The sequence below is a fragment of the Syngnathus leptorhynchus genome, chromosome 6 (assembly GCF_054491065.1).
Source record: "Syngnathus leptorhynchus isolate UIUO chromosome 6, UIUO_Slep, whole genome shotgun sequence".
Lineage (NCBI taxonomy): Eukaryota > Metazoa > Chordata > Actinopteri > Syngnathiformes > Syngnathidae > Syngnathus > Syngnathus leptorhynchus.
Genome location: NC_141200.1, coordinates 1,092,883 through 1,112,934, shown reverse-complemented (window position 1 = coordinate 1,112,934; position 20,052 = coordinate 1,092,883). Strand labels below are relative to the sequence as shown.

At 46.3% G+C, this 20,052-nt stretch overlaps 3 protein-coding genes across 6 annotated transcripts; 1 reads left to right on the top strand and 2 right to left on the bottom strand.

Annotated features, from left to right (window-relative positions):
• Positions 1 to 1,411: 1,411 nt before the first annotated feature.
• On the bottom strand, positions 1,412 to 10,453 carry snx33 (sorting nexin 33). Its single transcript, XM_085914889.1, has 2 exons — positions 8,145 to 10,453; positions 1,412 to 3,254 (listed from the first exon to the last, which is right to left on the bottom strand). Exons 1-2 carry the CDS (start codon positions 9,577 to 9,579, stop codon positions 3,001 to 3,003), a joined length of 1,689 nt encoding a protein of 562 aa, XP_085771015.1. The 5' UTR covers positions 9,580 to 10,453; the 3' UTR covers positions 1,412 to 3,000.
• A 410-nt stretch (positions 10,454 to 10,863) lies between these two features.
• Positions 10,864 to 20,032, bottom strand: skic8 (SKI8 subunit of superkiller complex). Of its 2 annotated transcripts, none has more exons than XM_085914601.1 (11): positions 12,940 to 20,032; positions 12,699 to 12,765; positions 12,583 to 12,610; positions 12,389 to 12,494; positions 12,025 to 12,197; positions 11,791 to 11,939; positions 11,621 to 11,714; positions 11,456 to 11,549; positions 11,292 to 11,384; positions 11,105 to 11,183; positions 10,864 to 11,028 (listed from the first exon to the last, which is right to left on the bottom strand). In XM_085914601.1, the coding sequence occupies exons 2-11, from the start codon at positions 12,708 to 12,710 to the stop codon at positions 10,939 to 10,941; spliced, it is 918 nt and encodes a 305-aa protein (XP_085770727.1). In that variant the 5' UTR covers positions 12,711 to 12,765; positions 12,940 to 20,032; the 3' UTR covers positions 10,864 to 10,938. The 2 variants fall into 2 exon arrangements, with proteins under 2 accessions (XP_085770727.1, XP_085770728.1); XM_085914602.1 differs by having other exon boundaries at positions 12,699 to 12,750.
• Positions 13,371 to 17,847, top strand: crabp1a (cellular retinoic acid binding protein 1a). Of its 3 annotated transcripts, XM_085914607.1 has the most exons (5): positions 13,371 to 13,467; positions 13,582 to 13,653; positions 14,874 to 15,052; positions 16,601 to 16,714; positions 17,658 to 17,847. In XM_085914607.1, exons 2-5 carry the CDS (start codon positions 13,584 to 13,586, stop codon positions 17,706 to 17,708), a joined length of 414 nt encoding a protein of 137 aa, XP_085770733.1. In that variant the 5' UTR covers positions 13,371 to 13,467; positions 13,582 to 13,583; the 3' UTR covers positions 17,709 to 17,847. The 3 variants fall into 3 exon arrangements, with proteins under 3 accessions (XP_085770733.1, XP_085770732.1, XP_085770734.1); XM_085914606.1 differs by lacking the exon at positions 13,371 to 13,467 and having other exon boundaries at positions 13,546 to 13,653; XM_085914608.1 differs by lacking the exons at positions 13,371 to 13,467; positions 13,582 to 13,653 and adding an exon at positions 14,575 to 14,786.
• Positions 20,033 to 20,052: the final 20 nt, after the last annotated feature.

The window sequence follows — 20,052 nt, the reverse complement described above, 5'->3', positions numbered from 1 at the left end:
ATTAGAAACTTCATTTGATCATATCGCATGTAATTCAAGCAGGCCAATAAATTAGCTTAAAGGCTAAAGTCGAGATTTGCCAAAATATACTCCTGAGAAAAATCAACAAAACTGATGGAGCCATCCAACACATAAATGCGCATGTTGCGTGCGAGCAGCGTGCACGGCGTCTTTTCACCCACGTGGACAAGATCGAGGTAGTTTACGAAATCAGAAGATCTTCTGATAAGTGCTGAGTCACAACAGAGGTTGTTCAGAGGACAACGTCCCACTACTCGTCTGCCAGAACCATCCAATTTCCATGACCGCGTACGCACACGCGTTCCCGTCGCAAAACTCTCTAAAAACAATTGAATACAGCATTAGAGTCATTTACCAAGCAAAAGAAAGAAGAAGAATTCCAAGTATGCCTTTCACCATCTGTTCCTGGACACATTCAAATAGGAGGAAGAGAAGGAGGTCAGAGGTCAAGTCCATGTCACTGAGGTCTACACAAAAGAAGTTGCACGGAGCACTTCGGTGACGACTTTTGCATCTTCTAACTCGTTGATGCAGACGCTCGGTCGGCCTTTTCTTCACTCCGCATTTTCATGTTTTGATACAAACTTCCTCCAGAGGCCATCCGTCCGTGATGGCTTTGGCAGGTGCTCTCGCAGCAAAGACGCAATCCAACACTTCTTCCCTTCAGAAGGACTCGCTCAGACGAGGGAGCAATCAAACTCTGCCGACCACTTTAAGCGTGCAAAGGTATGCGGCGATACCATCCGTCATTCAACTCATTCAGGTCACCAAGGCCTGGCTAACTATCAAACTTTTTGTCCTCCACCCTACGATATTTCCTCCGCTGCCCTTTTCCACTTGATGAGATTTCCTTGTGTGGGTTTAAAAATGAGGTCATTGCCACTTCTCGTGTTACATCCCACAAAGTGCGAGAACCTGAAACGCATCGCCGGGATTGAAGGTCTGGTGTCTTCGAGTGCACGGGATGATTTGAGGAGGAAATCAAGTCAATCAGTTTGTTCCAGGCTCACATTGAACAAGCATTTTTTTTTTTAATTCTGCTTAACAATTGTTTATTTTAGGAAGATATGTCATAAAATTGGAGACTTCCAGTCTAGTGGGAAGGTTTTAAGGGGAGTTTTTTGTTGTCCCCATAAATGCATGCTTGGACAAGTTTGAGGAGGAGCAATGGATCGAACTTCTCGCAGCAGTTCACAAATGTTCAGCTGGATGACGCAGCTAACAAATTTGTTCTAATCAATTCCTTCAAAAACTTTATTCTTGAAAAATTACAACTGTATTTTGTCAAATTATACATTTCATCTCAACATAGTAACTTTTATGGAAATTTTTAAATTTAGTACAATTGCTACTTTAAAAAAAAAAAATCAAATGTATTATTTCAATTTTGCTTTTGTCATGATACATTTTGGCGTGAATTTTGGAGCGATAGCAAGCTTGCTGAAGCTAGATGACAAAATCAGACCAACATTCTTTTTTTTATTATTACAGTTTTTATTTAAAGCCTCTATGTCCCCTTCCCCTGAATGACATTTTTCACATTCTGTAAACTCTGAAGGTCAACACATCTACATGATTTTTTTATGCGTTTTATTTCAAAGGGAATTTTCATTTACTAAAATGTTTTGTCTTCCTTTTTCATAGCCCGACTGCACATTTTTCTTCACAGACAAGGACAGATTCAATTACAAAAGCAGAGAGAGAAATGAGCTCTGCAATTGAAGAAAAAAAAGAAAAGAAAGAAAGACGTCGGAAAATTCGGACTTGAGGGAGAAACTGCCAGACAGACATGGTCAGAGTATTAAAAAAACACACACGGCAACATTTGAAGCCACAAAGGTCTGTGTTCACTTTAGGAAGCTGAGTTGCTGCTTTCGGGAATGTCATGATAACAAAACAAGCACAGCGGAATGTCAATCCGACACAAAAAAAATCTTCATTTGTGTCAGAATCATAAAAAGCATTCACACGTCACAATTGTGGATGTAAAATAACACAAACACACTCACGTCTTAAAAAAGTCAATTCGTTTTTTTTTAATCGTACAAAAAGTGACACTTTTGGTCACATCATTAAAAAAAAGTTCTTGCTTAGACTCCCTCAAAAATTCAGCTTTTGTTTATTTCCTGCTAGCATTGCAAAAATTGTTAAATTAGTCCATGGACAGCCCCGTTATGACAAAAATTGCACTAGGAATGTTTGAGACCTCATTTCTTTCAGACCATTACCAGCACGGGTTTTCATTCTTCGAGTACTCACTGATATCGAGTAGCGATACCTCAAAATTTCATTTAACACAATGACAAAGTATTGTAATCAAAACCTCTTTCGGGCACTAAAGATGATTTGCCGATGTGTCGGAGCGCTGCTGTGTAGCGCCAACTGCAGCCGAGGAGGACTTACTGCAATGTCAGATTTTCTTTTCCTTAAGTATCGGTGTCTGGTATCGGCAGACTCCGCGAGTACTACATAGCTAAAAATAAGGCTGGTCTGGCCTGCTAGCAAAACGTGGTATCGCCTACTTTGCGACATAATACAACTGACTAATCTCTAACGTACGTTTCGGCTACACGGTGCGCTTTGGTTCAGTTCAACAGTTAGCATGATTTCATGTGTGTGGTTAAAAATTGTAACAAAAATAATTTGGGGTAATTTACCCTCCGGTTGCTAACCACAGTGATGTGATCTTCAAAATCCATCGATTTTTTTTTTTTTCCCTAACCGTTCTGAACTTGGTGGACATGTGACTTTAAGGCACTTCAGCAACATTTGGATGCTCACTGTCAAACCGAAGTGATGCTGAGAAGGGGACTGAACCCGTTTGATGGCTTTAGTGTCAAGGAATGGCTAAGAAATGTAAAACCTACACGTTCCGTCCTACCTTAAATTATGTCCAATAAACAAAACGCTGCGACGCCGTTGTCCGCGAAGTGATCAGTTTGGAGTCGGGAGCGTCGTGACGTTTGGCGCGCGTCGTCCTTAGAGACAGTCGTACATGCGCAGCGTACGCTCCAGTTGCTGCACCACGCGCTGGTAGAAGGCGATCTGCTCCTTGAGATACGCCTGCATCATGTCCTTGAAGTCCACCTCCCGCTGCCGGTGGAAGTGGCCCATCTCGGCCTGCAGAGCGAAGCCCACCGTCCGGCAGCGCTTACGGATGCCGTCCGCCTCGTCCTGGTCCATCTTGCCCTCGTCCGTCATTCGCTGGCTCTCCTTCACCTTGGCAAAGGCACCTGAAACCAAAACAGTCATATCAACAAAATAACAATACAGTTTAGCACATAATAAAGAAATAATAAATAATATTATTGTTCCTCAGTCCAGCCGAAAGAAAACAAAAAAACACAAAATAAAAAATTAAATAACAATACACTTTACCACTAATAATAAATAATAAAATGTCTTCTATTTTTGTTGCTCAGGGCAACTGCGCAAAATTCAGCATACATTGTTGTGTACAATTGACTGTTGTGAATGAGTGGAGCAAGGGGGGGACCAAGCACTAGCTACTTTTTTGTCTCGCTACATAGCAAACGTCTGAGGGCAAGTTGGAACCATGCTGGCCCAGACGTCAATGACGTCACTTTTCCACGGGCACCATTTATCTGATTGTTCCACAGTCTGAACACACACGCACATTAAAAAAAAAAACCTGAATATTTCAAATTTTCACATGGTTGATGTCTTTGGCGAGCTGGGACATGCCCGCGGTCGCCGGGGTAACGACATCTCGAGTCGACGTTGGGGCCCGGAATTTGAGCGGAATTCCTGGCAAGCGTGTGGGAAAGCACAGAGAGAGGAGACGGTGGTGATGACCTACATTCAGGCGCTCCTTTTTCCACATGAGAGGAGGATGTGCATCACCACATAGCATGTAGCATTTAGCATATAGCATGGCTACTCACTTCAAGGACTGGCTGTGTCAGCGTTTTGATCTCCTTTTGTTGTTCAAATTCAGTTTGTTTTGGTTGGTTTTTACTTTCAATCTCTTTGTGGATAAAATGCGTCTCCCTACCAAGAAGTAAACAGCAGGAGGGCCTCGCTCTCCTCCACTGTCATTTTTGGACGCTTTTTAACACACAGAGGTTTTTCAAGTTCACCACAGCGCTAATTGGAAGTGGAAAATTGACCGACGAGAAAAACACTCGGTTTGAACTTATTTTCTTGTATCTTTGCTTGGTGAAAAAACTTCTCGCTGCGACGAGACAGTCCCACTTTTGCTTTGAGAGAAGGTCACCTGCTCGCTGACTGGTTGTTTAGTGGCAGTGGTGCGACAGCTTCATGGCGGCGAGATAGTCTGCGAGGGATTAGCAAAACCTGGAGGGGGTTCAGCCCGCTTGTCTAAACAGCGGCCAAGCTCTTTACGGACTGGCACGGCTACGCATGCGCGGCGGGACGAGAAGGAGAAGAATGAGGACGCGCAGATTAACTGTGGCTACAATCCTGCGGGCGGCTGAACTCTGGCGTCTGCTCAACGTTCTTTTCCCACAAGCCTCAGAGGGCATTCTGGGAGATTTGCTTTCCCTGTTTTCAAGCATCCACTTCGCACAAATGTGAGGTGACAACTGTATGATGGAGAAGAGCTCCAGCCAAAACAGGCCTTAGCACTGTCACTAAAATGTTTGCAGCAACAATTGTTGCACAATTTATCTTTGAAATCCAAGGCGCTGTTACGGAACACTGACCCAAAATAGTTGTGATTCTTTTGCTCCCCCCTCTCCCCGGACAAGCCCAGAAAGGAAAACAAAAAGAGCTTCTCTCATCTCAGCGCTGATCTCAAAGGGAAGTACAAGTCATTACAGCTGCTACAAAATCTGTCCTTGGGTCATGTTTGGCAAAGCATGAAAAAATATGCCACTAATCAAAAGTTGAATTCAGTTGAGGGAAATTGTTGGAGATTTCCAGCGGCCGTCCGGACGGGATTTGCAAAGCTGACCTCCCAAATGTTGGCGAAGCGGACAAACTTGCGTCATTTGAATGTCATATTAGAGTCGCTGACAAGCATCGACACGGTTGGAGACGACTCATCTGGAGGATGTCATCACGGCAACCGCAAGTATCACAGCCACGTTCCCAAAAAGTAATCACGACACTTTTCATTTTTATATGTCCCCGAAATCAGTCAAGTGTCTCGAACCATTTCGCTCATTTCCGTTAGCCCGTCTATGGCCTTTAACATGATAGGTTAGCATAAAGCTAGGCACTATTTTTTTCTTTTTAGTTTCTAAATCATCTTTAAAACATGCATGGTTTTACCTGGAGGGACAAAGATGTGCTCCCATTGTACTGAAAGCTGAATGGGCTGAGGCAAGAAAGATATTTTATACTTTACACATGGCAAGAAAGCGCTGTGCTGCCACTGATGAACATAAACAAACACAGATGCTCTCAGCTGCTCCTTTCCACGTGTTCGTGACACAGCCAGCCTTTTTGACAGACATCAGCAAATTCAGCCAGCCTCCCTCAATAAAAAGCTCATCCAGTTCACACGCCACGCTCCAAATTTGGACCTATTTGGATTTTCCCTTTTAAAGTAGGACAGGGGAGCTTGAGGTCAGAAACAGCCTGTGAACTACCCCGCCAAGAAATTCTAAAATAAACAACAACAACTACCGGTAGTCAAATTTGGTGGCGACCAGGTACATTTTCCAGGTTAATTTTCCCGCTTATCGCGGAGGATAAAGAATTCATGCCTGTGAGTATTTCAGGTGTTGTTATTGCTTGTGTTCAAAGACATATTGCAATCCAAAACGTAAAAAAAGAGTCTTTAATAGACATTATTTTCCCCAGACTGCATTGTGGTTTTTAACTGAATGTTTTGTCGCCCACAGGGATGGCGTGACTCACTTCCTTTTAATGTCTCTTAGCCAAACAGGCCACGCCATTGCAAACATGGCTCCTTGTGTCACAAAAAAGAACTCACAGGTGTGCTCCTTGGATCCAGCGCAATCCCACAAAGGTTTCAATGCTAGAGTCAACTGACAGCAAATTTTCCGTCACATTTCCACACGCTAACGAGCTAGCGGCAGCCGACGCCATTCGACGACAACAAGACATTTTCGGTGTCGTTTTTGGAGAAGCGCAGCTCTCGTGGCGCTGGATCGGAATCAAACGAGAGACGACGACAATAGAGACACTGTTTGCGTCACAATGACGAGACTTCGATTTGGACAACGGCCGGGATTGTATACGCTAACATTGGTCTGACAAAAGCCATGAAGGCTTTCTTCTTTTGCACTCTGGTGCCCCGAGAGTATGTGGAGGGAGGGGGGGGGGAGTTCTGGGAGACATCTGTGGTCTCCGTTGGTGTGAATCAGCAACGCAGTGGGCCAACATGCGCAGGAATGTCGCAGCTTGTAGACGAACGGACGGACAAATCGTGCGAGGCCCAGATTTATGAGCAAGCAAACCGGCCCAGTACAAAAAAACATTTGCTCGCCAAAGTGGAATAAGCACAACAATAAAAATAACACAGGAAAGCTCAAATTCCCCCATCCCACCAACAACATGCTGCTTTTTTTGTTTTACTGCTCGTTACGTTTATGAAATAATCGAATCCACGCTACGAGACACGGCGCTGACGTTTTTACGAGCAAAACTTTAGGTACCATTCCGAATAGTCGTCGCTGTAAATAACTTCAGTGTGTGGGATCTTAAAACAATTAGGAATTGGACTTTTTGGGCTTGGTCCACTCTAGCGACGTACTGTCAAATATTTGCTTTGGGGAAACACTGCTGGCGCCGTGGATACGCTAATGACGGGAACTGATGGTGAGTCGGAGACGCCCACTCAGCACTCTTGTGTTTTGTTCAAAACCCAGTGAGGTTACAGTGGCTGATCCGGATATAGCATCCAATTCTTTGAAAAATGCAAAGGCAAGTTCTAAAACGGTGGTGATTAGAATTGCAATACAATATTTTTTCCCCCCTCAAAAGTGGCAGTTCAGGGTAGTTTTTTGTTTCTGTTGACATTTCGATGAGGAACAGGGAGATCTCAATCTGCCAAGAGACGGATCCCTTTCATTTTCCTTTGTGCTTTCGAAACTTTTGAGAATTCCTTTTTGTTTCCGTCACGCCGCATCCCGCGCCAGAGGTGTTGTCACAATGTACGAGACGCTCCGACAAAGCCGCAAGTGTGATTCGGCGGCACCGATCACATCTGCGCAAACAAAAAGCTCACGAGGGCCGTCATTCGGGAACAATGCGGCGCAATTAGCCCTCGCAATCCAATCCTGGCCCTGCCTCCACTTTACAAGGATGGATGAGAAGAAGCAGATGGAGAGCAGAATGGGTCAAAATTCCACACATTTTTCACGTTGCGTGGGAATTAACACGTTTGATAGAAACAATCGGGTGACTTTGAGCTGCAGGAAGAAAAAAAATGATATTTCTGCTGGAATAGGCCGGCAAAACGTAGCAGGTTTCCTTCCAATGTACCGGAAACTTTGCCCTCGTTTGAAACCGAGTCGGAAAAGTCAGATAACCCGAAGGCCGAGCTGAACGTGCCGGACGCACGCCTGGGCTCTGACATAACCTGGAAGCTTCCCGCTCCCGAGAGACGTCCAAAACTAAGAACACGTGGCTCACGCACACACGCACCACCTTGCCAATCTTTCTAATCTCGCCAGGGTCTGGTCCAAAAATGTTAAGTGTGACCTTTATATGATTCGGTCAATAAAAAATTGTTGGTACGCATCATGTTTTCTAAGCAGTTTCTCCCAATTGGATCCATATGTTGAGTTTCAAAATGGAGCACGTTGCCTTTGCTCCCGAGTGACAGCCGAGGAGACGCTTATTGCCGACTGACACGTAAAATGCCTCGCATTTAAACGGTTGGCGGGGGAGGGGCGGGCAAGCCCATCTGTCATTCCAACAAGACCCGTTTTGTTTGTCGGTGAGGAGCTAAGTTTGAAACCAAAACCAAAAGTAAGGGGAGGACACGCAAACTTCACACATAGCTTGGAGCCGAGTACTCGAAAGAATCCAGAAGCTCAGAATTGTGAGACAGACGGGCTAATCGCAGGCCACTTAAGTGGGTGTGGCGGGCCAGATCTGGCCCCCGCCCCGGGCCTTATATTTGACACCAGATTTGCCCCAAATGGGAAGTTTTGAATGCGTATTACCTTTTTGTAGATGAATAATGTCTGGGAAGTTGGCGAGCAGGCCTTGATAGAGCGACAGCGTGTCCAGCATATGAAAGAGGTCGTACTTGGGCTGCTCGGCAAACAGCTCGCCGATGTTCTCGTAGGTGCGGCCGGTGTGCGAGATGGCGTTGTTGAGGGCCTCGGAGCTGTGCGGAGGGTCCAGCGTGAAGGACTGGCTGACGGACTGGAAAGAGTTGCCCAATCGTTGGAACTCCTTCCTGAAGCCGCCCAGGTGCTTGCGAACCAGCTCCGAGGCCACGTGAGTGAGCTGCAAGACGCTGTCGTCCATCTTCTTGGCAAAGTTCTTGAAGGTGTCCACCCGTTCTTCCACGTCTTGAAGGTCCTGGTGCTCGTTGGGGATCTGAAGGGTGAGCATGAAGTGCGCCCCGACCATCTCGTCCTTCTCGGCCCGCCTCTTCCCCAGCTTCCATTGCTTGTCGTCGGCGCACATCAGAAAGTGCTCGAAGCCTTCGTACTGGGAGAGCACCGGGTGGCTGGTCATGTGGTTCATCCACAGGATCAGCCGCCGCTTGCGCTTCTCGATGAAGTCCTCCTCGAAGCGCCCCGTGGCCTGCTTCTCCGGCAGGTGAGGCACGGAGATGACGGTGAACTTGTGCAACAAGCGGTTGTAGAGCCAATCAAAGTGCTTGTAGCGCCTGTACACGGGCCGAGCCGTGTGGCTCGGCGTCACGCGGTACGAGATGTACGTCTTGATGCCTTTGAACTTGGTCTGCTTGGTGGGGTCTTCGATGGAGCAGGAGAAAGGCTGCGGGCTCTCTTTCCATCTGGGCCCCAGGGGGTTCATCTCGATGGTGTACGATTCGGCGATCTTGGCCATCATGGGCACGTCCCCCAACACAAAGGCCTCCACGCCGGATCGAACGAAGCTGGAGAAGCGGTTGAGATTGCGGCCCACCATGCTGCCTTTCCTGCCGCTGGAGATGCTGTCCTGCCTCTCCATGGGCGGCTTGGCCCGGTAGTGCACGTTGGGGTTGTTGGACGGCAGGCTCTGACGCGGGTGACCGTTGGCCCCGGGGCTCCGTCCGCTATCGGCGTCCTCCACCACGGTGGAGCCGTCGTCCCAGTCGTCCCAGTCGTCGTCGTCGTCGATATCGTAGTAAGTGGGTTGCGAGTTGAGGGTGGTGTTGGCGCTGGAGTTGAGATAATACGAGTCGTTCCCCAAAGAACCCGCCGGGCTGATGGAGCAGTCGGTCACGTTGGAGTTGGAACGCGTGCGAATGACTTCCACGTAGGACGCCGGGAAGAGACCCCGCTCCCCTCGGCTGTTCTCCCCCTGGAACCATCCGTCCACGGAGTTCTCGTCAAAGATGATCAGTTCCTCGTTCTCCTGGATGCTAATCTCCTCTTTGTTTTCACTTTGGAACGTGTAAAGGGCTTTGGCTTTCACCGACATCTTGACTTTGTCCGTCCGGATTGATCAGTCACAAAAAGAAGAATGGCAAAGAACCTACACAGACATGGTTTCTAGCAGCTGTATTGGAAACATCTAGGACACTTGAATGAATATTTCAACTCATCTCACATGACACGGATCAGGTGTGCAACGGCACTGTCAGTCAAAAGCTGTTGACTCGACTTATTCCTTGAACTTGAACGCTCATCAGAATACTACAAGCCCATCGATGCATGCACTCGTTAGTTGAAGTCATGCAAGTCATATGCGTGCATTTAAACTTAATGCACAGATTTCTACTCCCCTGTCATGAACAAGTCAGTTAAGAAACCGGTTTCACCAACCAGCTCCGGGAACGAAACTTTGGTTTGAATAATCCCCCAAAAAATATCTGGTCCGGGCCCGCTTGTTATTTCCCCCCTACTTTGGTCACATTACGGATCCTGAAAACGGATGCAAATAATTCCAAAGAAAAAGTGCACTTGGGTTGAGAGCGATGGTGTCCGTGTACATTGTGAGGCGGAAGCTCCACATTTCCGTCCTTCCTTCCTTCCTTCACCTCAGCTCCAAAGTTGCTCCGTGAGTGCCGTAAGCAGGTTCCTGCGCATCTTCGCTCGATCCTTTGCAAAATCACAAGAGCCGGTCTTGTTTCTGTGGCTCAATTTGCTCACAGCCTCGACACAAAGTAAGTCTTTCCATGACGTTGGACTGAGACAATTGGAGGCGAGTTCGCTTGCTCTCTTTCAAGGAGCCTTTCCCTGAGAGAGAAGTGGGGGGAGGCTGAGGCTCAGGCTCAGGCACAGGCTAGCTGGCTCACTGACGCCCTCAAGCTCGTCGAATGAAGTCATTGCAACAACACGACACCGGAGCGCGGAAGGGATGGCGTCCAGTTGTTGTAGCTTTATTTCATTGAATAAGTATTAACTATTATGATGATGATTGACAACACATTGGAATCAGCGGCTTTTTCCTGATAATTGACAAATCCAAGAACTAAAAATGACAAACTAAACGATAAAACATGCCAGCTACTCAGAATATCCAAATAAAATATGCACCACCCATGGTTGAAATAAGAAGTCCTGCATGTTTGGTACTGTAGAAATGAGTGAAGTGGGTGCAGTACCACATGTCACCAGCAGACGGCACACTCTCCCGTATGAAGCTAGTATTTGTAATCTGTTTAGTAACATTTTGTTTTAATCTCTACCAATAAAAAACAGCTGAGCGGTCCAGCTGAAGAAAAAAAAATCATCAAAATAAGTACTCAATGAACCACAGAGGTTTATTTAAAAAAACATTTATTGTAGTGTCCCGAGGCAGTACAAAATCATTCACACAAAATGAGTCTTTCCCGCCTCACATGGGACAGTCGTAAATATGGATGGCTCGATCGTCTCCGGCCGAGATAATCTTGGAGCCGTTGCTGTTGTACTTGACAGTCCACACCTGAGGAAAGTGCAATTATGCAACTCTCAATTTCATAAGAAATATGTCATGGAAAGAAACCAAAATAGTGACTTACCTGGTCTTGGTGGTCGAAAAAGGTGTTGATGCACGCTCTGGAAGTGGCGTCCCAAACTTTCACGCTCTTGTCTGAGGAGCTGAAGTTAGAGATGCAGCAGAGGAAAAAGCGGGAAAGTCAACTGAGGGAATTATCGTTTCAACGTGTTTTCAAACTCGGCTTTAGCTTGCTGAAGATGAAACGTTACCTGGAGACAAAGTGCGTGTTGTCCGGAGAGAAGGCCACGTTGAGCACCCAGGATCCGTGTCCGCTCAGCGTGCCTGCCAGATTGGCGTGTTGTCTAGAAAAAGAAAAAATCTTTTTGGAAAAGTACTTTCCAGGGAATCATCGCAAAAAATGCCAAAGACCTACACGTCGTAAATCTTGATGTAGCCGTCGTCAGATGCCGTGACAAGCAGCTGGGAGTCCGGAGAGAAGGTGAGGGAACGGATGGGCATGGCGTGCCCTAAAGGAAGAGGAAGGAAGCCCCATTTTAGCATTTTATGTGCTCCCCGAGGTCATTCAACCTGAGCCCACCTTCAAGCGTATGGAGGAGCTTTCCCGTGGCGATGTCAAAGATGTTGATGATGCCGTCGATGGCCCCGCTCGCCAAATATTTACCATCTGGGCTCTGAGATGGAGCCATACAAAAACAAAATCACAACACTTCAAATGAAAAGACATCATGTCGCATTTGCCTTACTTACGTAAGCGATGCTCAGGATGAATTTCCCTCGGGTGTCCAGAGAATATTCCTTCTTGCCGCTTTCCACACCGAAAATGTTGACTTTGCCAAGGTGGCTTCCTGTGGCGATGTGTTTGGAGTCCGGCGAGAAGGCCACCGTCCAGGCGTCCACTAGAGTTACGAATTCGGCAATCAAGCGGACAGGGACGAGTGAGTGGTGTTCCTCACGGATGGGTTTATGCTCCACTGGTCTCACCTGGTCCCGCATCCATAGACTTGATCTGTTTGCCGGAGTCCAGGTCCCAGAGGCGGATGTGCGCGTCGAGCGAGCTGGACGCAGCGATGGCGGCATCGTGGCTGATGTCCACGGACACGACCCCCAGCTGGTGTCCCTCCAGCGTCCACTGCAGCTCCAGCTTCTCATCCGACCTGCGTAGGTAACCCGACCGTTAGCTCATCCCGTCAGTTATCGTTTTACTTCCGACAGTTCAGAATGTTAAAAGGTGATTGAAAATAATCTGCTGGGCAGTTTCAAATGGCTTCATCATGATGACTGCACTAAACACATCTTTGTTGCCAAGGTTACCAATCACTACGAGCTATGCACACACAACACACACCATTTCCACACTTTGACCATATCGTCAAGGGAGCCGGTGACAATTGTTTCTGAAGTGTCCGCCTCACTTTTACCCCACGCTGCCGTCCAGATTGAATCATCGTGTGCTAAAGGGAAGAAAATAATTGTTGAAACTAACTAGAGGCATATTGTTGCTCTATTGACTGTAGTGCAATGAGTCTGTCTGGTACTCACCATGCTCTTGTTTAAAAAGCATACTGTACTGAAATGAAAAGATACATTTGGTCATTCTGGGGTTTGTTTAAAATGGGTGAAACCAGTGTGAAAATGTTGGATGAAATTTCGCTTACTTGAGTACTCATTTTTCTTTTGCAGCGGCACAGCCAGCTTACCAACAGCAACCTAAGAAAAATAACACTGAAAACGTAGCGATCGAATTTAGAATGCCAAACTGTAGGAAAAAGTCAACTATAGCTTCTCACAATTGTGATGCTAATGCTAACTCCGAAACGATATTAGCCCGCTTGTTGCTTCACAAGCGGGAAGTTGTCTTGTACTCGACTTAAAATGGGGAGTGTAATGGCCACGTACCTTAAAACCCCTCTCAAGGGTTTTGAATGAATTCGTAGGAACTCAAGTTGAATTACACGCGAGGCGCCATGTCAACATTACGCGAAGGAGGGGGAGACTGTCCACTTCCGCGTCTTCTTCTTCGTGTCTGTTGGCGCTTGGCGAATAAGTCAACATACTCACTGTTGCCCCTATCGGCGGTACAGGTTGAGAGCAGAGATGCGGACAGTATCTTCTCTAAGCTTGGGTTAAAAAGGCCCTGCTAAAAGTCAAAGCACTGATTTGATGTGTGGGTTTTTTGAAGTAATTTATTTATTTGTAGATTGTCAGGCAACTGAGAGCCACAAATTGACACAACACAAAAAGACTACAATAGCCAATCAAACTTAACATATTGTCGTTGCTACCATGTAAGATTTTCTTGTCATCTTTATTGTTTCTATTCCTTGTATGTCCTCTCATCCTTGAAAATTAGAACTTGACCTCAATGATCTTTTGAGATTGGAATATTTTGGTGGAGGCAGGCCCCTGCAGAGGAGGAGGAGGAGGGTGAGAAAGAGTGACAGGGGAGGAGAGAGAGTGAGCGAGAAAGAGAGAGAGCGAGGGCAAGGCAGTATGAATGGAAGAGGTTCTCCCTGGCATTCACTGCGCCTCACTCAGCAGACATGGCCAACTTCGCCGGCACCTGGAAGATGAAGAGGAGCGAGAATTTCGACGAACTTCTCAAAGCTTTGGGTGAGTCGGCCGCCTTCCTCTTCCTCCGTTCCCACATGGCTGCACGAGCCTCACATCCATCACAGAAAAAAAGCCACACTGTTGTTCTTTTGGGAATGCACCGCAGACTTGGGAACAACACGACATTGTTCGGAGCAAAGCCCATCCCTGGGAAAGGACGGCCAGATGATGAGGATGCTGAGACCGACGGATGTCGAATTCCAAACGTGCAGAATATTGTTGACGTTGAAGCCTTTTAAGTAGGCCACGCATATGCGTCGTCTTCGCCCCTTTAACGCTTTTAAGCGGCCAGTGTGCCGCCTGTGCTGTGGGACACGTTAAGTGGGTCATTCGATTGTTTTTTGTGTTGCGGTGGCGAGGGGGAACCACGGTGGCGAAGGGATGGGTGGGGGACTGGGGGGGGGGGGGGTGAACCCAAATGTTGGGAACCTCCAGTCGGGCACAAGCCGTTTGTTCAGCTCTCCAAAAGTATTGGAACGGCGCTTGTTGATTCCTTTGTTTTTGTTGACATTTGGCTTTCAGATAAAAACTTCTTTTTTCCCCGATTTGTTTTTAAACGCGAGAAATACGGAAGCGGCCGAGCAAGCCCGAGCCACAAGCCGACCTCCGCCGTGCTGTTGACTTTGACTCAACGTGTCCGTCTTGTTCCCTGGACCGGATTGCACCCTGGGTAACCTCCCAGTGGCTGCACCATTAGAAAGATGCTGATGGGAAGTGGCGGCTCCCTCTGCACTGGAATCCACCCGAGCGACCCCCCCCACCTTTTAGCAACAAGCAGAAGAGTGATGGGCCGCAGCAAATGTCGGGCGATGACTGAAGCCCACTTGCTGGGAGCACCACAACAAACGTGTTGTTATGACGACAGGCCGGTCAAGTTGAGTTGAATGATCTCGTGGCGCAGCTGTTTGTCGGCACAATAGCTTCAAGTCGTTACGACGAGTATCAAACACAAACACAGCAATGAAAGTTTCCTCAGAACTTTTCACTCGCTTCCCTGACTGGGAATCGAACCCGGGCCGAATCCTAACCACGCGACCACCGGGAACATATTGTCATGGGAACTTCAGAATAGTCCAACAGCCATGATCCTGGACCGGTGCTGACCTCAGAAAGAGAACCGTCGGCCACAAATTGTCATAGCAACTTCCTCAAACATCTCGACAAATACGTAAGATACAGTTGTTCTACTTGGACTCACATTGGGCTCGTTCCCTCCTCAGGCGTGAACGCCATGCTGAGGAAGGTGGCGGTGGCGGCCGCTTCCAACCCCCACGTGGAGATCCGGCAGGACGGCGACAAGTTCTACATCAAGACGTCCACCAGCGTGCGCACCACCGAGATCAACTTCCACATCGGCGAGGAGTTTGCCGAGGAGACGTTGGACGGAAGAAAGTGCAAGGTGAATATCTTTGACGTCTAGAATGGCGCTGAATGAGTTAAGTGGCGGGCTTTGGATTGGGGTCAGGGTTCCATTTTTTTTTTTTTTTTTAAGACATCAGAAAAGCTGTCGGGCCTTTTTGGAGGAGCCGTGAAAACAGACAAGATGGTTCTAAAATGGCCACTTAAAACCACTTGAACCAAGACTTTCTGTATCTTTTCGAGCACGGCTTCTTGAGACTTTTTGTTTGCCTCCTCGTGATAAAAATGCCAAACAAGAGGGCTGAACTCTTTTTTTTTTTCCTCAATCTCGTGAGCACTATTGAGTCATTCACAACACATTGGTGAGCATAGGAAAACCTTGAGAACGCCAATGCACTCGCCCGAAGAATGACAACGAGGCAATTTCTATTTCATGCTCGGACAAAGTTGTGGTCCTCTGAGTTCAAGGCTCGAAGAGCGCTAACTGCTTTTGAGGGATGGCGAGCTCCTATTGGTATCGCCCTCACGTCCGTCCGCGTGGATCAAAGGGCGTCGTGATCCTTGAGATGGATGGGAATTTATCTGCAGGCCCCGAGGGCGGATCATGATGAGCTCTTCAAGTGAATTTGGATTTTTTTTTTTCTTTCGCCCTCTCACCAATGAACAAAAGGATTCTCACATTTAAAAGGGCCAACACGGCAATCGAGTAACCAAATGCAACATAGCACTAGCCAAAATCAACATGGTAAGAAAATGAAGCTAATTTAGCCAGCGCCACCTGCTGATACTGATGGGGCACTACAACTATTGCGAACCATCATCGAGGTTTTTTTTTAAACACAGTGCTGTGTTTTGGGACAGGGAGGGCAGATGTGACCTATTTTGGAGACAGCGTGGTGCTGCCATCCCAAGCTGCGTGTTGTCTCTGACCGACCCGAGGAGCCATTGTCATAGCTCATTTGTCATGTTTTTGTTTTTTTTTGTCCCGCTGTTTTGGATATACAAAGGTAGCAAGCAAGAAGCACTTTGTGTGGCATTGCAAAAAAAGATAATTACATTTGGCAGAGACCTCATGGCTCCGCATTCCCACGCAAGTCAGGCGGGATTACTTTGCTCCTTCGTGGAATTCTATGCGGGGGACAACACTTCAATATATCTCAAATATCAAGCGTGATCAATTCTATCAAAATGTTATTATACTCCTGGTTGTTCCAGCACAGATTGTATAAGAACAGGGGACCTAAAATACTTCCCTGTGGTACACCTTATGTGTTACAAGTCTGCTCCGAGAGAGGAAGTATTTCATAGTATTCAAATTGTTAACTGAATAAAATAAGGCAACATAGACAAACTGTGAGAAAGTATTACGGTAGGCTTTTGGCCATATGTTCTAAAAAATCCCAAAGTAAGCAGACAGGAAATGAGAAGCTTGTAGAATTAGCTAGCTTGTCCCGGTAAAGACTACAAAAACAAACCACAAACTTTTTCACCATGATGTCAGACATCTGGATGGCACGAAAAAAAAAAAAAGATTTTCGTTGTTTTGTCGTTATTTTCAGTTCAACCATCTTCCTGCTTTGTCTTACAGAGTCTCGCCACCTGGGAGTCGGATACTAAGATCAGCTGTCAGCAGACTCTGGTAGACGGGGACGGACCAAAAACCTTCTGGACCCGAGAACTCAACGGCGATGAGCTAACGCTGGTGAGTTAACAGCAATTCATTTTGCGTAGCCTCAACCTCCTTGGTAATCATCTGCTGTGAAAGAAACCTTTGAAGGAAATTCGTTGAGGTTAATTGCCTACATCGGATAAAAGATTGGATTTTCTGGTCTTACTGAAAGATTCCTAAGAGATCCCCTCCTTGGAAAGAAAACATGCCCAACATTTGGAAAGATGTGAAAGCTCAAAAACAAGAGACAACCATGTCCTGTTTGGAGTTCCATTAAGATCCTTGGAAGACCATTTGGGGGATGATTCCAAGATTTTGCAAATGTTCCCACCCTGGGATTTGTTGTTTTCTCGGATGCTTGGAGATGAACCTTTAAGGCAGCGGGCTTTTTAGTTAGGGGAAGCATCCTTGGTGCTCATCACCTCTGAGTTATAAAAGCAAAAATGTGCCAACCAAACCTCCTCAAGGGAAGCCAAATAATTTCGCTCTGACAGACATCGATTATTTCACCTCTTCTCATCCCAGCCAAATCTGACAAGCATTGAAGGTTATCTTCCCACCCGAGCTCTCTTCACACAGCAACAGTACAAATAATAATAAGATAATAATAATTTAAAAAAAAGAAAAGAAATATTTTGGTTGAAAAAAATGTGACAAAAAAACCAAAATAATTCTTGCAAAATAAATATATATAAAATATATATGACAAAAAGATTTTTGGGAAAATGATCCTCCCAGAAAACAATGGGTGAAGAGAAAAAATGGGGCTGCAGCTTAGGAAGCCTTACTAACAACTAGCCGATTGTGTGAGCACACAAAGTGGGCCACATTTGCATACAATTTGCATCTCGCTTCTGATTGGTCCACAATGAAAGCCGCTCAATAAGAAAAAACTAGCAAAGATTTGTGCTGATGGTACACAGGCCCTTTTTTTTTCTCCAAAATGTCAATTTCATGTGTTTCTATATTTTGACAGGTTTTCGGGGCCGACGACGTGTTGTGCACTCGCATTTACGTGCGGGAATGAAGCGGCGGAATACGGCGGAAGACTCACACGGGACCACAGATTAAATGCTAACATGCTAAGTTGCACTTCTCCACACAAATAGTAACGCTCTAGCTCTCTTTGTTAACAACCACAAGAAACAATAAAATATGGATGGAAAATACACACACGGAAAACATGTCTGAGCCTTTGTGCCGCTGATTAGCTTAGCATCAAAGCTCTTCTCACCCAGGTTGGACCACCGAGTGGGCTTCTGGACAAATAGTTCCCGACCGCTTTTAGAAGCCTGCCTCCTAATAAATGATTCTTTTATTGGGGGGGGGGAACGTACCCCCGCCCGCAGGTGCACCCCACAAAAGCTCAAGAGCAAATGTGTCCCTTTGGCTGCCAACTTTTTCTTTTCAGAGCTTTGGCCGCCACTCGGGGGTCCCCTCGGCCCTCTGGACAAATGGCTTCCGTCACTGACGTTTCACCCGCTTATCCCCACACGGAATGATTTTCTTCCTCGGTGCACCGCCGCCGCCGCGCCTGTGGGAAGCAAAGAGGCCGGGGGCTCGGAAAGGCGCCCTGAGGCGCGCCGCCCGCCGCAGAGTCAATTGAAGCATGAGCCCGCCGTCGGGATGGCAGCGGCTCAATGAGGGCATTCTTTTGTTTTGTGGTGCAGGGCAAAGGGGGCCCCGCCGCCCCAGCTCTTGCCATCTTTTGAGGAGGGCATGGAACAGGGGGGGCCACGGTGGGTCATAGACTCGGGCTTTGATGTAAGGAAACAGAAAAGGCCAAAAAGGATTGAACTGCAAAAAAGAGGTTGCTCTCTACTGTGAATTATTTACAGAAAAAAATAAAATAAAATGTGTTTTTATGATCAGACGCTTGTCCTCAAAAAAAACCCTCACGGAATATGGTTCTGGTCTTGCTCGGATTCTAATGACAGCGACAGCACGCAAGAAGAGAAAGGTCACATTCTGCCGTGTGTGTGTAGCTGTCACGTTGAATCAGCTAGCATGCTTTGTGCTTCCAACATCCCAGAGGAATTACCTTTTAAGATGTACTTAACCAACACCTGCAGAGGTTTTTATGATGGACACCCGAAGAAGATATTTTTAGGAAGACATTTAAAACAACAAGAACTTCGGTACAGTATAACAATTTTACCAATAGCAATGCGACGCATGAAGCTTAGAAGACAGGGAGGAATAGGAACACGTTGTAAAGGAGGAGACAGAGAAACGGCGCCCTCTGCTGGATAAGAACGGAACAACCACCATTATAAAAATAAAAACGCCATCAAAAAGTGATGACGTCAACTGCTGACATCTATTGTTGCTTTCATAGAGCAGTTGTCGTGAACAAAGCTTCATAATAGTCAAGGAATTTTGCACCTTCAACACAAGATCAAGTAAAAGCAATAATGTGAAAGAACAAGCCAAAGAAAAAAAGGCCAAGACAGGAATAAAAGTCCACAGACATTGAAGAATTGTAGGCTACAAATGTGGTTTTATTATTACTTTAAATAAGTCTAAATAAACGGACGAAAGACATGCTCGCGTAACTTTTCCAATATCAAAAATACGACAGGGAGGCGGCGGGGGGGCGGAAGCAAGCAGAAATCTATCCAGGGTGAAAGGCGGGCGGGCGGGCGGGGTTGGGTGGTCGCAGTGCTTTTCTTGCTTTTGTTTTTTTCAGGTGAATTGAGAAGAAAATATAGATATCATTTATAAAAACAGAAACACCTGGATATATTTCTACATTTTCCATGTTTTTTTGAAAATACCTAAATTAAAAAGAAGACATAAAAGAACACACAAAGAGAGAGAGAGAGGGGGGGGGGTCCCCGATGGAAGGTCTGACAAAAACAGCACATTTGTACGATCAAGTCCCTTTGGTAAAAACTGTAATAAATGTTTCGTGTCTCTCTTTCTTTGCTTGTTTTTTTTTTTAAACACTAAGTTAACTACTAACACAACACCACGCTTGGATCTTAAAAAGTCTGACACTATTTACAGTGTATTTACAAACTGTGTGTGCGTGCGCATTTGTTTTGTTATTAAAACAAAAAGTTGTCTTCCAGGGCGGCGAGGATGATGCATGTTAATAGAACTATATATAATATATATTTCATATCTGTATATATGTACAACATATCGACGCGACGTAAGGCGACGCGTTTGTCTGCCGCCCGACGACAAAGTTAAATCCGGAACAGGAAGTGAGTCGCGATTGGCCGTCCGGTCGGCGCCATCAATAAAAAAAATCCAAAAAAGTTGTTGGTTGTGGTTTTGCTTCTGGAATAAGTGCACTTGTCCGGTGTGTCCGGCCGGGCTGGCTTTAAGAACCCTCCCTCCCTCCCTCCCTCCCTCCCTCCCTC

What these genes read in the sequence shown, in the direction of transcription:
- snx33 (XM_085914889.1), bottom strand. Translation starts at nt 9,579, where the DNA reads ATGTCGGTGAAAGCCAAAGCCCTTTACACGTTCCAAAGTGAAAACAAA. An exon ending in CATTATTCATCTACAAAAAG is followed by an intron (nt 3,255 to 8,144) that starts GTAATACGCATT and finishes TTTTGGTTTCAG; the next exon opens with GTGCCTTTGCCAAGGTGAAG.
- skic8 (XM_085914601.1), bottom strand. An exon ending in GTCTATGGATGCGGGACCAG is followed by an intron (nt 11,940 to 12,024) that starts GTGAGACCAGTG and finishes TCGTAACTCTAG; the next exon opens with TGGACGCCTGGACGGTGGCC. An exon ending in TTTTCGACCACCAAGACCAG is followed by an intron (nt 11,029 to 11,104) that starts GTAAGTCACTAT and finishes CACTTTCCTCAG; the next exon opens with GTGTGGACTGTCAAGTACAA.
- crabp1a (XM_085914607.1), top strand. Translation starts at nt 13,584, where the DNA reads ATGGCCAACTTCGCCGGCACCTGGAAGATGAAGAGGAGCGAGAATTTC. An exon ending in TGGACGGAAGAAAGTGCAAG is followed by an intron (nt 15,053 to 16,600) that starts GTGAATATCTTT and finishes TTTGTCTTACAG; the next exon opens with AGTCTCGCCACCTGGGAGTC. An exon ending in ACGGCGATGAGCTAACGCTG is followed by an intron (nt 16,715 to 17,657) that starts GTGAGTTAACAG and finishes ATATTTTGACAG; the next exon opens with GTTTTCGGGGCCGACGACGT.